At 36.3% G+C, this 18,831-nt stretch overlaps 1 protein-coding gene across 1 annotated transcript; it reads left to right on the forward strand.

Annotated features, from left to right (window-relative positions):
* The first annotated feature begins 1,114 nt into the window (after positions 1-1,114).
* On the forward strand, positions 1,115-9,091 carry LOC149806454 (uncharacterized). Its single transcript, XM_089953576.1, has 2 exons — positions 1,115-1,372; positions 7,322-9,091. Exons 1-2 carry the CDS (start codon positions 1,368-1,370, stop codon positions 8,868-8,870), a joined length of 1,554 nt encoding a protein of 517 aa, XP_089809702.1. The 5' UTR covers positions 1,115-1,367; the 3' UTR covers positions 8,871-9,091.
* The last annotated feature ends 9,740 nt before the right edge of the window (positions 9,092-18,831 follow it).

The following is an 18,831-nucleotide window of genomic DNA, read 5'->3' on the forward strand; positions in this document are numbered from 1 at the left end:
ATAGTGCGACTTTATGTATAGATACTCATGAAATATATCTTCTTCTTGCTTTTGTCTTATGTATTTTAAAGAGGAGGAGTCAGTTTAACTTAACGGTGTCCGAGTTAATGCAGCTTAGGAGAGGCCTATACTAAGTGATACTCTTTTCTTATGATTAGTAAATCCAAATTAGTATTGCCTCGTGTAAAACGGATTTCTAATATTTATGCATTTGCCTTTCTGCAGATTAACGTTAAACATAATTAGACTGGTGTCATTAACAGAAAAGGTACCACTAAATATGTTGGGTAGATTCATGTTGTAAATATCAGTCCTATACTGAACTGCATTAAAGCCGCTTGAAATGTTCTTGCTACCTCTGATAAGCAAAGGTTGTTTTTTTTTTTTTAATTTAGACGAAAAAAAAAAAAAACTAGTACAAAATCCTTCATCTCCCCCACACCACTACCTCCTCGTTTTTGGTACACAAATCTTTGATAAAATAGGTATTTTTAAGTGCCTGAAAATTGTTAACAAGCACAGACTCTCTGTCCTCGTATGTAGATGAATCTGGTTACAGTACTGATGGAGAAAATTGTGTCGGTTAGCAGAACTGTATAACCTGTTGGACAAGGTGAAGGTAAACAGAACATGAAGCAGCCTGCTAAGTTTAAGCAGATGGAACTATCTTATTCACACAACCGTGCTGAATAGTGTGTGTATCATTTACCGTGTTTAATAAAGGAATTTTACTTGGGATGGGTGGGAGGGGGAGGGAGGGAGGTGAGAGTCACTTCAAGGTTAACGATTTCTATGCATACACCTGGGATGCGATTTGGGTGTCTAACTAAACGAGTTTGTACTCAGCAAGATTTCGTAATCGAAAACTTAAGTATCTATATGGAGGCCAAAAGCAGCTTTTATTGGAATAAATTGGAACATTATTATCCTAAACATCAATTTCATTTATGTTTGAATGTTTTTTATATTCTAATGCGAGCCAAAGTATTAAGTACAACAGGAATAGGTTGTTAGAGAGAAAAACAAGCCAACATTCATCCTCCAATTTTACAAAGGGAATGAAAAACCACTTTAACACTTACTGGGCTCGGCTGAGCATCTTCTCTCGAACAAAACATTAAGAGAAAAACTTGCCGGTACAGAGTTGCGGTTAACTCCGACTGATGGTCTTTCCTCTGACAAGGTAATGAGACCTAATCTTGTCGGCGCTTCGGCATTTGGATCAGCAGCAGCAACAACCTTTTCAATCAGCTTGTTGAAAATAACCAGCGCTGTAAAGATTACATAGCCCATACGTTGTGTGATCACATAACCCACATGCTTGCGATACTAATTCTGGGAGTAGAGATTGGAGGTATTTGGTAAGAATGGGGTAAGTTTTCTCTTTAGGTTATTTGACTAATTATTGAGGTCACCTCTCTCTCTCTCTCTCTCTCTCAAAACATTGCAGATAATCTTGGATAACCATCGAATAGGCAGTAGGTGGAGTATGTATGGATGGATGGATGCATTTATGTATGTAAATTTGCATATTTCTATGTAATTGTGTAGGTAGGTAGAAAGCTATACTACCTTTCTATCTATCTGACTATCGATTTTACAACCTAACCAGTCATCAATAATATCTATCTGTCGTACAAATTAATCAATCATTTATCGAGTAATCTAGCTAGCTACCAGTTAAATATTACAAACTGATTGAAGAAATTATACCAATAACTCGCTTTCTCCGCCTGGTGAATTTCACCCCCTACCCAACTTCCAACAGCCAGCTGAATTCCATCCCCTACCCAACCTCCAACCATCAGAACTTGAACAGGAAGTGGTACATGTTGTAAATGAATACTGACCCATGATATTTTAATTAAAAGATGTTCTAAAAACTGATAAAAAGCAACACACACACACACACACACACACACACTTATAGACCATTTGTTACCTAGAATAACATCGGAATTTTCCAAATATTCTAATGCAGTTCACATATATCAAATAGGATTATCTACATTAAATGGGTTCCTATTGGAAAACAAAAAATTTAAAGTAAATTATTATTATTATTATTATTATTATTATTTGGTGGGTTTTAATGGCATTTTAAGACTTTATTGGCTATATTATGCTGATGAAATTGGATCCATGTGTCTTTCCCAGGACACATCGAGGCAGTGGGACTGGGCTGGCAAAGGCGGATAGAGAACCCGTGATCTATGGCTACACGTCAGACTCTCTATTCTAACTGAGTTACAGCGGGTACCCAATAAAGTCAGACTCTCTATTCTAACTGAGCTACAACGGGTAGCCAATAAAGTCAGACTCTCTATTCTAACTGAGCTACAACGGGTACCCAATAAAGTCAGACTCTCTATTCTAACTGAGCTATAACGGGTACCCAATAAAGTCAGACTCTCTATTCTAACTGAGCTATAACGGGTACCCAATAAAGTCAGACTCTCTATTCTAACTGAGCTACAACGGGTACCCAATACTCATACTCTCTATTCTAACTGAGCTATAACGGGTACCCAATAAAGTCAGACTCTCTATTCTAACTGAGCTATAACGGGTACCCAATAAAGTCAGACTCTCTATTCTAACTGAGCTACAACGGGTACCCAATACTCATACTCTCTATTCTAACTGAGCTACAATGGTACCCAATAAAGTCAGACTATATTCAGCTGAGCTACATCTGGGTACCCAATACATTGCCTGGCTACTACTGTAATAGTTTAAATTGTTGATGTTTGTGAAGATACATTTGTGACTTTTGTGTGTGATTGGATGGATGGATGGATGCATTGATGAGTCTCTCTCTCTCTCTCATATTTTTATATAAACTCTAAGAAATAAGACTGTTTTTGATGTGGGTTGTAAGGCGATTTAATATAAATATGCCTCCTTTGTTATCGTTAAGAGGGCGATTGATCACCTAATGGGGATCATTTGGTCTATTTGGAAAATAAACATCTGTTACGGTTTATATGCCCGTTTTCGGGGTGGGTGGCGGTTTAATCATTGCACCCTGTATATGGACCATGTGATTTCAGTGATCACAGCAGAAACAATACATTGCAATTATTATAACAAAATCACCTAGATTATATTACGATGCTTTCAAATAGGTATACCTATTTATTCAAGTGTCACAAGAACAAGCAATGGTCGATGCTCCTGTTGAGATTAGTCTCAGCTTTACAACATGTTCAAAACCATAATGGTCGACGATCCTAATGAAATTAATCTCAACTTTACAACATGTTCAAACCATAACGGTTGATGATCGTGTTGAAATTAATCTCAACCTTACAACATGTTCAAACCATAACGGTTGATGATCGTGTTGAAATTAATCTCAACCTTACAACATGTTCAAACCATAACGGTTGATGATCGTGTTGAAATTAATCTCAACCTTACAACATGTTCAAACCATAATGGTCGACGATCCTAATGAAATTAATCTCAACTTTACAACATGTTCAGACCATAATGGTCGACGATCCTAATGAAATTAATCTCAACTTTACAACATGTTCAAACCATAATGGTCGACGATCCTAATGAAATTAATCTCAACTTTACAACATGTTCAAAACCATAATGGTCGACGATCCTAATGAAATTAATCTCAACTTTACAACATGTTCAAAACCATAATGGTCGACGATCCTAATGAAATTAATCTCAACTTTACAACATGTTCAAAACCATAATGGTCGATGATCCTGTTGAGATTAATCTCAGCTTTACAACATGTTCAAATCATAATGATCGATGATCTCGTTGAGATTAATCTCAACTTCACAACATGTTCAAACCATAATGGTCGATGATCATGTTGAAATTTATCTCAATTTTACAACATGTTAAAATAATGGTCGATGATACTAATGAGATTAATCTCAACTTTACAACATGTTCAAACCATAATGATCGATGATCCTGTTGAAATCTATCTCAACTTTACAACATGTTCAGACCGTAATGGTTGATGATCCTGTTATGGTTTATCTCAACTTTACAACATGTTCAAATCATAACGGTCGATGATCTTAATGAGATTTATCTCAACTTTACAACATGTTCGAAGGGCTAGTTCAAAATGAATAAAAATCGTTGGACTTAGTCAAATTTTTGTTGAATATTTAAAAAACTGAATGAATTAAAATATCGTTCTGGTTGATTGAATATCTGTATTAATAATGTAATCGAAGTACTCATGTCAGTTACGAGTAGTCACTTTGTATAATTTTTGTTCTGTTCGCCAAAATACGTGTTTTAATAACCCAAACCAGCATATACACCTTACTGAAGTGAGGTTTTGTTCTAACTTTGTTTCTAAATTTAGCATTTATGGTTATTATTTTTTTTAAGATGTTCGTTTTAATTGGTTCAGCTGATAGGACAAGATATTTCCTTAGAATTTTGGTGTATGTGTATTAACTGCATTATATTTTGTTAGATATCTAATTTTTTTAGGCAAGTATAACGATGAAATAGTTTTCATCTGAACCTGAACCTGTGAATATCTTTCCATCCTAATGCAAATATTTTTAAAGAAACGATTAAAAAAATGCCTCGCTACCCACGTCCTCTCCGTAATTTTGAACATTTGTTTATTACTATCAGACACATAGCAATTCACTCCGCCCTCACACCGATGTATGTCAGTCTGTCTAGTTTGTTTTATTGATGTCTGTCTGGAGTTTATTTTCCACGCTGTTTTTTTTCCTCACTGTATCGTTAGTTTGTTTCTCTTTTTATACATGTTATGCACTCAGATCAATAATAATAATAATAATAATAATAATAATAATAATAATGTTTTTGATGTTGGTCTATCTGCTGAGAGGTAAAGATTATGTATGTTGATATTCGTCTCGAAATATTTTTACAGTATATATAAGGGTTTGAAATGTTTCAGTATAAATAAGTGTTTGCAATGTAATAGTATACTTAAGGGTTTGAAATGTTTCAGTATAAATAAGTGTTTGCAGTGTAATAGTATACTTAAGGGTTTGAAATGTTTCAGTATAAATAAGTGTTTGCAATGTTATAGTATACTTAAGGGTTTGAAATGTTTCAGTATAAATAAGTGTTTGCAATGTTATAGTATACTTAAGGGTTTGAAATGTTTCAGAATACTTAAGGGTTTGAAATGTTTCAGTATGCATAAGGGTTTGAAATGTTACAGTATACTTAAGGGTTTGAAATGTTTCTTTAGGGTTTGAAATGTTTCTTAAGGGTTTGAAATGTTACAGTATACATAAGGGTTTGAAATGTTACAGTATACATAAGGGTTTGAAATGTTACAGTATACTTAAGGGTTTGAAATGTTACAGTATACATAAGGGTTTGAAATGTTACAGTATACATAAGGGTTTGAAATGTTACAGTATACTTAAGCGTTTGATATGTTTCTTTAGGGTTTGAAATGTTTCTTAAGGGTTTGAAATGTTACAAAATACATAAGGGTTGGAAATGGGACAGTATACATAAGGGTTGGAAATGTTACTTAAGGGTTTGAACTGTTACATTATACATAAGGGCTGGAAATGTTACAGTGTACTTAAGAGTTTGAAATATTACTTTAGGGTTTGAGCTGTTACAGTATACAAAATGGTTGGAAATGTTACAGTGTACTTAAGGGTTTGGAATGTTACTTTAGGGTTTGAACTGTTACAGTATACATAAGGGTTGGAAATGTTTCAGTATACTTAAGGGTTTGAAATATTACAGTATATATAAGGGTTTGAAATATTACAGTATACATAATGGTTGGAAATGTTTCAGTATACGTAAGGGTTTGAGATGTTACATTATACATAAGGGTTGGAAATGTTTCAGTATACTTAAGGGTTTGAAATTTGACAGTATACATAGGGGTTGGAAATGCTTCAGTATACTTAAGGGTTTGAAATGTTACAATATACATAAGGGTTGGAAATGTTTCAGTATACTTAAGGGTTTGAAATGTTAGAGTATACATAAGGGCTGGAAATGTTCCAGTATACATAAGGGTTTGAACTGTTACAGTATAAATAAGGGTTGGAAATGTTTCAGTATATTTAGGGGTTTAAACTGTTACAGTATACATAAGGGTTGGAAATGTTTCAGTATACTTAAGGGTTTGAAATGTTACTTAAGAGATTGAACTGTTACAGCATACATAAGGGTGGGAAATGTTACAGTGTACTTAAGGGTTTGAAATGTTAAAGTATACATAAGAATTTGAAATGTTACAGTATACATAAGGGTTTGAAATGTTACTTTAGGGATTGAAATATTACTTAAGGGTTTGAACTGTTACAGTATACATAAAGGGTTGAAATGTTACAGTATACATAAGGGTTTTAAATATTACAGTATACATAAGGGTTTTAAATATTATAGTATACAAAAGGGTTTGAAATGTTACATTATGCATAGGGGTTTGAAATGTTAAAGTATGCATAAGGGTTTGAAATGTTACAGTATGCATAAGGGTTTTAAATGTTACAATATACATAAGGGTTTGAAATGTTACAGTATGCATAAGGGTTTTAAATGTTACAGTATGCATAAAGGGTTGAACTGTTACAGTATACGTAAGGGTTTGAAATGTTACGGTATACATAAGGGTTTGAAATGGTACAGTATACATAAAGGGTTGAACTGTTACACTATACATAAGGGTTTTAAATGTTACAGCATACATAAAGGTTTGAAATGTTACTTAAAGGTTTTAATTGTTACAGCATGCATAAGGGTTGTAAATGTTTCAGTATGGGTTTGAAATGTTACAGTATAATTAAGGGCTTGAAATATTACAGTATACATACGAATCTAAAAACTTTGAATGTTTTATATCCGCATAAATTGGATTGACAACTGTTTAAAACCTTCGAGATATCTGACATTTTTATCAATGATTTCTGGAGCGGCTTGGCATACTTTGTTGATCTGGCAAAATCTTGACTAGCTATACGTGTTGGGGTTAAATAGCTATTGGCAGATTATCTTGGTTACGAATGAATGGCTGAATATGAGATATTCGATGACTGCTCTTCAGCGAGACCTACATGAAAGAGATTTGACGTTCCTCGTGCCCTTTAGTTTGTACTTCTTCAGAATGATCATTTGGATATGCCCATTTCTCCAAGTTTCATATTTAAGTTCGTAAAATGGTTTGTTTGTTTGTTATTTTTTACTTGCTTTATCCTACTGGCCTGTGTTATCCTATTGGCCAGGTGTTTGTATAAGAACACTAATAAGCTTAAGCTAAATTGAATTAAGCTAATAAACGTAGTTTGATTTTAATATTCTCAAATTGCAGACTACCTAGACCACTTACTAATATCGGGATCTTTTCTCTGCTTGCCTTTTGGATCCCACCACTGTTTAGTACCAAGGTAAAGTGCCCGGGGAAGACGGATATTCCCTGTGATTGTCTCTTGGATACAAACACACTCATCAGTGCCAACCGGAAATTCGTAATTAATTGCTCTTCGCGTAATCTCACCTATATCCCAGATGTCCACATTCCAGAGGGCGTCAAAGTTCACGAACTTTTGCTTCAAAACAATACCATTGTGAAACTATCCCATCCTTTTTTGGAAAGGAGAATTCTTATTGAAATGATCGATATAAGTAACAATCCATTCGACAAAGAAGAACTTGTGCCAGGCTTATTTGGAAGAGTTGGCCCTTATGTCAAGAAGCTAAATTTGAGAAATATAGGCCTCAGCTTGAGAATACCCATCTTTTTTCTGTATGGACTCAGATCACTCGAACAGCTGGATCTTTCCGGTAACGGGAACTGGTTTCTAACATTGCCCAAAGACTTTTTATTCGCTCAAGGACTTGTTTCTCTGAGGGTATTAATCCTCAAATCTTGCAAAATATTTAAGATAGAGACAAGTGCTTTTAATGGGCTACGTTCTTTAGAAGAACTCGATTTGAGTTATAATTATTTGTCAGAGGTACCTCATGCACTCAGTAATATACGAACCTTGCGAGCATTAAACTTACAAAATAATGATCTCACGACTATCCACTCAAATGCCTTCTCGTCCCTCCGATGCCTGGAGGAGCTTGACTTATCTGGAAACCTTCTTGGTCAAATTGACGCTGTAGAGAAAGGTGCTTTCAACGGTCTGGCAGCTCTGAGAAAGCTTTCAGTCGCTGATTGTGGCCTTACATCTCTTCCTATTACAGAAATGTCAGGATTTTCTAATTTGCAGCAGTTTAACATCGGCAGGAATCCATTAATTCTGAACAGCATTGCCTTTACCGGTCTTGAAGGTCTAACACATCTTAGCATCGATGGTGTGGGCATCGATAATTTCAGCAGGTTACCATTGTTGGGATTGAAGAAACTTTATTTCCTGGATATTTCACATAATAATATCACCGAGATAAGGAACGATTCCTTCAAGGGTTGGATGGCAAGATGGATCGTTCTGAGAGGAAATTTCATCAGGAACATTCATCCGAAGGCTTTTACAGCCTTGCAACTTCCGGTCAAGTTTGATTTCTCGGAAAATATGATAACATCCCCGCAATTTATTTTCGATGCCCCGAAGTGTACGTTTTACAATATGAATATCTCTAATAATCTTATAAACTGTGACTGTACAGTTGAAAAATTAGCACATTCAAGACGTGTGCAGAGACTTTATGCAGACTGCAGATTAGATAATGGGACCTTAGCTTCCATTCATGATTTACAAGTAATGCGAGGTTTGACTCAAAAATGCGGGCGAACGGAAGTGATGTACTGTGATTGGTGGCTGCTATCTAATGCTGAAAGATTTTATAGTATTTTTACACTCTGTTTTGTTTTACCCATAAGTTTTCTCGTTCTTAGATTCAGCTTAAGTTAAGATTGGAATAAAGAACCAAATTTACCTGTACTGTTGCTTACAATTAGAAAGCTGTGACACGGTTAATTAGATTCAAAGGAATTATAAATTCACTGAGATATTTCAATTTTCCTTTCAATTCTTTTTTTGCAAGTAATTCATTAATAGGGAAAACTCATTAATATCGATAATTACGCCAGAGTCTACATAAAACAAGTGTAAAAATATACATATATAAAATATTATGGATTCTTTGATTCTTTTTAAAGATAAAAATGTAACACTTAATTTACTGTCAAAAGTGTATGCTTCTCAAGTAATAATTCCCAAACTGAAAAGCATAGAGCATTTTGGAATATAGTCATTAAAAAACTAATTTTTCGGGTGGGGTGGGGTGTTGCTCTATGAACCATTTGGTGATTGTATTTATCTACCACAGCATTTTAGGCTCGAAATAGTTTGAAGCTTTTATTCACTAGTCACGAAGCCACCCCCTAGTAGCTAACGTCAGTATGGCAAAATCTTGTAAAAATGACACCGGCATAATTTAGCACGGTTCATTAATTACATATCACTCGTAATGCTGCTACAGACGAAATTTGTCTATGTTGTATTACATTACTGGAATGCTGAGTACATAAGAAATATGTTGAAATCTCTCTCTCTCTCTCTCTCTCTCTCTCACACACACACACACACATTATTTGTAATGCAGCTTTTGACGAAATTTGTGACTGGTATTTAAGAATACAACCTCTGTCAAGTATACATCATTTCATCGTTTGTAATTCAGCTGTAGACCAATATATATCTCTGCTGATTTGGATGATTTAAATATTCCAAATGCACATAAGCGCGAAGCAACCGAAGCGTTTCGTATATCAATTTTTGAAAAATAGTTAAATGGTTAAAATTATGCCCCGGAAACGCTTAAACTTGGAGCGACCAAGATTAACAATCCGCCCCTGCAAGATGAAGAGAAAAGACTCTGTTCTTCCAGCAACCAAATTTAACAATTTGACTGTTTGGACCTCTTGAAATCAACCTGAACCGAACAAAATATGCCAGGAACTGCTAATGTATACTACGTTCTTAATGATATTTTTGTAAAAAGTAATGGTACTTGGCTTATAGTGAAATGTCAAATGTAATTTTTTAAAATGCAATGAATTATTTATTTTTACCTTGCTATCAGTAACTTCATATGCCAGTATGACCATATGGCAATTTGACAATGCCATGCCAGTATGACCATATGGCAATTTGACAATGCCATGCCAGCATGACCACATGCCAGTTTGACCATATTATGCTAGTATGACCATATGCCAGTATGCCAGTATGGAAATATCATGCCAATATGACTATATGCCAGTATGACCATATGGTAGTAGGGCCATATTATGCCAGCTTGACCACATGCCAATATGACCACGTGTCAGCATGACCATATGCCAGCATGACCATATGCCAATATGACCACATGTCAACATGACCATATGCCAGCATGATCATATGCCAATATGTAATTATTATGCCAATATGACTATATGCCAGTAGGGCCATATTATGACAGTATGATCATGCTATATGTGACAATTAATATTAATTATTCATTAATATAGGTGATGATGAGAATTTCTTTTGTCACTTATATTCGGGAAAATATACCGTAAAGGACATAGCACCATATATTATAAGCAGGGCCGGTGCCAGACCCGGCCAGACTATCTGGCGCCCTAGGCAAGGTTAGATTCTGGCGCCCCCCCCCCCCCCGGAATTTAATATCAATTTCCAAATTTATAAACAATAACAAAAAATTAAAAATGCGCCCCCTGAAATCAGCGCCTGAGGCGGCTGCCTAGTTTGCTTATGTGGTAGCGCCGGCCCTGATTATAAGTAACTAATTCTTTTAAAAACTATATTCACAACTAATGATGGCTTAAGCAACAGGGGACAATGAAATAATGACTGTAACGAAATTAAAACATGGATACACACACACACACACAAATAGCTCAATAGTAGTTATATCTTGGCTGTTCCGTATTTACATCTTGGCCTTTCCTTCTATGCATCTTGGCCATTCCATCGATACTTATTTCAATCTGTCGATACATCTTGGCCATTCCGTCGATACTTCTTTGAATCTGTCGATATATCTAGGCCATTTCGTCGATACTTCTTTGAATGTGTCGATACATCTAGGCCATTCCGTCGATACTTCTTTAAATATATCGATACATCTAGGGCCATCCTGTCGATACTTCTTTGAATATGTCGATACATCTAGGCCATTCCGTCGATACTTCTTTGAATATGTCGATACATCTTGACCATTCCGGAAAAAGTATGTGACTAAGAGCCTCTAAAGCATACACTTGGAGCAGTAAGGAATATACTAAGTGTTGTACCCCAAACAAAAGGACACGTGATACATTATTGAATTTTGTAACCCAAAATGATAGATATGCTCATTAAATGGTTTACGAAAGTATATATATATATATATATATATATATATATATATATATATATATATATATATATATATATATTCAGTTTCAGAAACTTACAAACACAGATCGCTCAGATGTCGTGTCAGTTTACAAAGGTGCTACTTTTGACAACTGTCTAGTTTTCAGCCGTGTTGCAACCCATTCGTTGATTCGGAAAATTTGTTATCTCTCTAAGTAATAATATAACGTATAAGAATATGAAATTATATATCATGTAATGTTTAGATTGGTCGTACTATCTGTAACTATTCATTTATATTATATTGCTACAACTATTTGTTTTTAAAAAAAACTAAACATCACAACACATTTATATCTAATTTAGTTAATATTACTTGAAATGATGAAAAGCTCTCTCTGGATCTAAAATAGGAAAAATACAAAAGTGGATTTAGAAAACTAATTTTTCACATCAACACATGATAAACTATCTGCACACACCGTCATTAGGCAATCACACAACAACACATGATAAAATAGACGCACGCACCGACCTTGGGCAATGAGTCAGTAAGGTATTATTAAAAATGAATTTGCTTTTGATCATCAATTTGATACATCTTGGCACAATTAAACAACCCATCATTAATGCCATTCATGTATCCAACTCTAGGAAACACTTGCAAAACAGTTTGCAGTGTTAACCAATACCGCTAATACTTTACCGAAGCGTTGCCTTGCTACCAATTAATTTCGGTGTTGTTTTCTTGTTTTTTTTTTTTTTTGGGGGGGGGGGGGCAAGGGGCTGGGGGATTTAAGGTAAAATTTGGTCATCTCTAAACACAGATATTCACCAAATGTCGTTACCATCTTTACACAACTTGGATTAATTTTCGTTCTATGCAATTTTCACCAAAAATAATATTATTATATGAAAAACGTTAAATAAAATGCTGCCTTTGAGAAACGATTTTCTCTTTCTTTTTACTTTAAGGAATACTTATCTTTGACTTGCAATAAAGGGTATCGTAAGTGGTAAATATTCACCAAATATGATGTTTTTAGTGCCTAACCAATAAGATGCAGCCGGCATATATAATTTTTTTTATTAAAAACCACATTTCAAACTACGACGAAATTTAAAGTGTGACATTAGATTCCAAGAACACAAAAACACACCCAGGAATTATTTGTTCTGCGCTTTTCGTTGGAAGTACGGATATATATATATATATATATATATATATATATATATATATATATATATATATATATATATATATATATATTTGTAGAGGAAAAGTTAGGTGACCATGATGATACAGCAATGAGTCAAGGTTTATTTGAATGGACGACATTACTGATGACGTAGAACAATGACAATGGAACCCTGGTGACGTGCAACCAGTATGCAGCTGTATACAAAAATGCGGGTCCAACATTTAGTGATTATAACTTCACTAAACTCCGACAGCAGTAATTGTGTAGAAATATGAGTATAATTAACGACATCGGTAATTGTGTAGAAATATAAGTTTAATTACTGCCCTTAGGATACAAAGAAAATTAACATTAGGCTCCCATCTTGGACGAATTACATTTGGGATACAAAGGGAATTTAATATTAATCTATAGGTTTACCATTAGACTGACATTTGGAATACGAGGGAAGTTAATACCAGTCTTTAGCATGACACTTTCCTTTATACCCATACTTTTTGTTGTTGTTGTTGTTGTTGTTGTTGTTGTTGTTTATGCAAAATTGACACTATAGGTACTTGTTGTTGTTCTAGGGTTTAACGCCATTTTTCAGCACAAGATAGACTATACATGGCGGCCAGTATAACTGGTGGAGGAAGAACCCTTGTAAACCCAGGGAAGAACCACCGACTCACGAGAAGCTACTGGCAGGCTTTCCCACGTACCCACGCTAGCCGAGCCTTGGACTCGAACTCACGCAGAAAGAGGTGAGATGGCAGTGATCTGGAACGGTGAGCGCTTTAGACCATTCGGCCACTCGGGGCCCCCACTATAGGTACAAGGAGAATGGTAGAAATAACCCCTGTAAAGCTTTATAAACCAAACCAAACAACTCTACTACCCTTTTAATCCTCATAACCCTAACCTTTACGTTTGAAAGGAAGGAAAAACTGCAGGAATATAAACACACTGTACACACAAACATACTTATTTACCATGATAAACAAGACAGCAGAAGTGCTCACGCATGCACATCAACAAACAATCACCCCAAAAACGGTAGGAGTGCTCACGCATGCACATCAATATACAATCACCCCAAACACGGTAGAGTGCTCACGCATGCACATGAACAAACAATCACCCCAAAAACGGTAGGAGTGCTCACGCATGCATTTCAACATGCAATCACCCCAAAAAACGGAAGGAGTGCTCACACATGATACACGCAGACATAATTATATATTATCGCACGCAATAATAGGAGTGACGACATACACATAAGCACACACACACACACACACACACACACACACATAAGCACGTACACACGACATATACAATCATAAAACATAATATTGGCAATCACTGAGTAGTATATCGGTTTTCTAAGAATAGGACATTTGGGGTTATTAACCAAAGATGATTAACATTCATCTCATTTTCTGAGCCAGGATCTACTCCCGGCACATTTATATCGAGTGGCTCCAATAGAGGCCGACCGAAACTAAATTTCTGGTTTCGGCCGAAAACGAAACCAGACCGAAAGTTATAATTGACTTTTGGCCGAAACCGAAGCCGAAACCGAAAGTTTAACTACACCTTCGGCCTAAACCGAAACCGAAACCGAAAGATAAACCGAAGTTGCCGAACTCAAGATTTATTAAATAGGCCTGGGTCATGATGCAATGCTACACTTCAACAACTGAGTAGGGTAACATGTCGACAACGATCAGGGGTCCATGATGAACTTATCAATTCTCTGAACTGCAACGTGGTCATCAGACCAGACCATTCTGCTCTCGACCACTGATGTCAAGGACGACTGCACAAAATTCGGTAAGGCATGTTTAGTCGCTTTCTCTTCCATCATCATCTTTTTCGAGGCACGCTCTGCTCCGTCGTTCATGGACCTCTTGAGATACGTATCATGGAGCTCCGTGTGGCAGCTGGCCAGACGACCTTTCAAGTCTGAAATTGTCTGAAGTCTTGGTTTATCGCTGCCAAGTGATAACAGTTTGTTGCATTCTTTGCACTGCGCCTAGCTTGCATCAGAACCGATTTTTGTGATGTAATCCCACACTGCATTTTTCGATATTCTTTGCGGTCATTAACTAATCCGTTTATTATTAACTTCAATTTTCTACTTCACACAGATTAACTCGCTACAGTTTAACTAACAGAAATTATCAATATTGTCAGACTTCGAAATCTCTGTATTCAACACGCGAGTAGACTGAAATGCAACAGTGCCTAGAATTGCCTAGCGCCGACTGACCGGCCGACAAGCAGAGTAATAGACGCAGCACTAGCGTTGCATTCTGAAAGTTACAATAGATCCTCGGCTGATGACCGAAAGTCAATATCAGTTTCGGCCGAAACCGAAAGCAAACCGAAAGCTAACTTTTTGGCTTCGGCCGAAACAGAAACTATGCCGAAAGAGGCCATTTGCCAACTTTCGGCGCCGAAACCGAAACCGAATTTCGGTCGGTGTCAAGGCTCCAAAGCTTTGTTTTATTTAGCTCGTTGTTTTTGTTGTTTTTGCTTTTGATTTTCATGCCACCTAAGGAAACGTAGATATTGTCATTTCTGTTCTTTCTGTTCTTCTTCTCTTTCCGATTCTATCTGCTCTTTTCTTCTCTCTCTCAGTGAAGCCTCTTGCCATCTTTAGGTTGTATACTTGGTTTCTTGGTTTTCAAGCTCTGATCAAGAAGGGTGTTTTACCGTGTGCATAAATAAGCACAGCGTCTTCGTTTGATTTTCTACTATACTTGTTGACAAGTCGACAATGGATATCATGGCAGATGGACTAATCTTTAATCAGCAACGTGTTCGGCCAGTTGGCCATGTACGTTAAGGCCTAGAGTGGGAAACTAGTCACCACTCGAGGAGATTTCACCGCTAATTTGCGTCATAACAAGCATTTCGGGGATTAATTTTGTGTGCACCCCACACGTTTTTTTTTCGAATGTTCGACACGTTAAGCATATGAAGAACAAAAAACCCATTCGGTACATTATATTGGGCGTGGGGCAAAAACAGTACCACAACTGGACGCGTTACTACCTGCATAGCAAGCTTCTTAATTAGTTACATGGAAAATGCATGTCTAGGCGAGGAAAAGGAGGGGAAGTCCGGCCGAAGTACTCCAAACTTCACGGGAAACTCCCCTAGAAACGCCATGGATGTAATAAATTTCAAATTCTGTCCAGTTTTATCTAAGTTGCAAATTTCATTTACTATTCACATTCGAGTTTGAATTTGGTATAGTTTACTCAATTTTCAAAATATTTTACCAATCCGTGAGTGAGTATATGTTACTCATTTTAATTAGGTATCACACATTATTTCTTAAAGGTATATTTGTATTTTTGACGCTGGCATCAACTAGATCGAATGAATTTGTGATATAAAAAAGTTTTATCGAAAAGAAAACCCACATACAGTCAGGCAATTTAGGTCAGTCAACCACATTCAACTCAACTACCTCTCCGGTTGAGTCATTGGGCAGGCTGATCAAATTCAATTTGTCCTATGTGCTGCAACCCCATGAAATGGACAGGATATTCTGCAACGTTATTCCCTCCCGGGTTGCTCCACGTCAATGGTCTTCTATTCTCAGTTCCAGGAAACTTCTGGTATAACCCAACCGGTCTCCTCTCCTAAATAAACTGGATGGCTGCCTCTTCTCAGAATCGCTGCCCCCCCCCCCCCTTCTGGCTGATGTAAGATTTTATTTACCCTTATGGTTATTTGTTTCGTTAGGCAACCGAGAAAAGAGTCCGGAAAGGGTTAAAGGGGTAGTCAAGGGATCTCTGTTGAGTACATACATTTAGACTGATGAGCCTGAAGGTAAAATATGTGGTCCTGATGCTTGATAAACTTGTCCATGTATGATGGTTGCATTACGTGTAATGTTACTTATTAAAAAGATTGAGTTTTCAAGGAGCAGTATTTGTCGGTATGACGAGTTTCAATTATTTATCATCTGCTTCAGCTACTCAGTTACTACATTGTGCAGTGGGGCTTGATGCTCTTGGTTTATGACCGCCTCATATTCCTTAATTTTATGGGGGTACAGTTTTACAGGTCGCCTGTCTGGTTTCCACCTCCTTACGTTAGTTGTATTGTTGTGGGAGTGTCCAGTCATCAAAAGTATTGTAGAGAGAGTGAGACTTTTTTAATTTAAAGTTGATAGTGAGTTATGTAATGTTGTCCATATATATTAAGGCTGTTTGATTAGTGGAATTTAGATCAGAGATATTTGTTTTGAATTTTTCGTTCTGTGTGTGATCCAAGTTCTTCTTGTCTGGGATGAGTGTCCATGATTCTCCCAAATACTCTTCCAGCGTTTCTTTTTAACTCATCAGCAGACATTTGTCGTGTTTCAATTTGACAACCCCGACGTATTCTCTGGTTAGAATGTGATTCGTTCAGCAGCCATGACGATCAAAACATGAAGCTAAGTGTACAGGTACATTTCTAATTTACCGGACGCTAACTTATCCTCTTGTTATGTCTATCATGTCTATGTTTTTCTATGGTTCGGATCTTTGACTGCATGGAAACTATTATCAAGGCCTAGCTCAATGACTTCGTGCTCCAAGTTTGACTTAGATATACTTTTGGATCATTTCCCTCAGACTGTTGATTATTAGAGTTTTATCAAATACTGCATACAAGAAGACTTTCACTGTGTTTACGAGGGTCAATATGAACTGAGATTCCACGTGGCGACGGCCCTATTTTATGGGGTGTATGTGTCCTCTTCTCTGCTTTGACCTGGAGCGAAATAAAATCCCCACAAAATATATGATCCAAACAGAATCATCTCAGTAAATGCCTTGGTTACTGTTAGTTCCTAATGTCATGTAGCTTCATGTGATGTGATTTAGATTTTTAACGTAGCTTTAATAATTTTCAAGTCATATCGCTACGATGTCTGCAGTGTGGCAGCTTAAAGTGATGTCTAGCACTGGGGCATCATGCTGCAGACATGTAGCATGATGTCCCACCCAGTCACATTATCCTGACACCAGGCCGACCCGTCCTACCACTAACCTCTTAATGCTGTGCGCCTAGCGAGGCAGCTGTAAGTACCATTTTTGTACGTCTTCGTGAATTTTATTAGAAGAAGATGATACCATGTTTAGTTGATGAACTAAAACAGGACCATGTGATGCTATGTAAAGCATTTTAAAAAATTTATGAACGTTTAATTGCGATGAGTAACGTCTGCTGTGCTTTTGCATGACACTTCATATTAAATGTGTACTGAGACATGACACTTCATATTAAATGTGTACTGAGACACACAAATATTCCACATCTGATTAATTCTAATGATGTGTTCAACATATTTATGATGCTTAAACGTGTTGGATGTTATATGGAATATACAAGTTACATATTATTATGTCAGTTATTTATGCATTGATATCAATATATTGTTTCCTTCAAATATGCAGAACCCTTATATAAATTGTTCAGCTGTGTAGTATATGCTATAATTAACAATGTACACTCCTCAAGATGACCACAAATGTTTACATTCTAAATATCGGCTGGACCAGGACCCTGTGAGTGCCGATACTAATTATCCCACCACACTAAAACTGCGGACACGTTTGTGATTAAGATTTAGCATACAAAGGGTAATTCACAAGCTACAATGTAAATATAACTGGATGATGTCCTGAAATGCGTAGTACAATAAACGATTTGGAATTTTATATCTTGATGATTAACTATAGCATCATGTGCCTTTGTTAACCAGTCTGTAGGATGCTGTAACATGGAAAAAGTCGGTTAACTAGTTAAGGCCTCAAACCAATTATAGCTTAAGAACAGCTGACCATGACACTAAAGCAATAAACAATCCACGTAGGTAATTAACAACCCTTAACTGAACACTGACACTTCATAAATCAAAACATACATGAATTGCATTATTTAATAATCTTCTGAATCTGTTACAAGATCTGATCTTACATTAACAAGTGCAGCACACACAATTAAAGTGTCATCAAAAAGTGAAATCAAGTGAAATTTGTAAGGAACTAAACGCGCCTTCACTGTGGATTTGTTTGTTTCACATAATGATTCTTTCCATGTATTTATTTTTCTTGAGTTGCTTGAATGCACAGGAATTTCCACTACCTGTCTTATACTTTGCTTTTATATCCATCATAAAAGCATCAAAACATCTACAATCGAGAAACAAACACTAAATGTAAACACGAGAGCAGCTGAAACTGCGACAGACAAATTCGCAAGATCGTAATGGCTGATGTACCACCTGACTGAATGGCATCGCCAATATA

The sequence above is a fragment of the Sinohyriopsis cumingii genome, chromosome 1 (assembly GCF_028554795.1).
Source record: "Sinohyriopsis cumingii isolate HCF-2022 chromosome 1, ASM2855479v2, whole genome shotgun sequence".
NCBI classification, from domain to species: Eukaryota; Metazoa; Mollusca; class Bivalvia; order Unionida; family Unionidae; genus Sinohyriopsis; species Sinohyriopsis cumingii.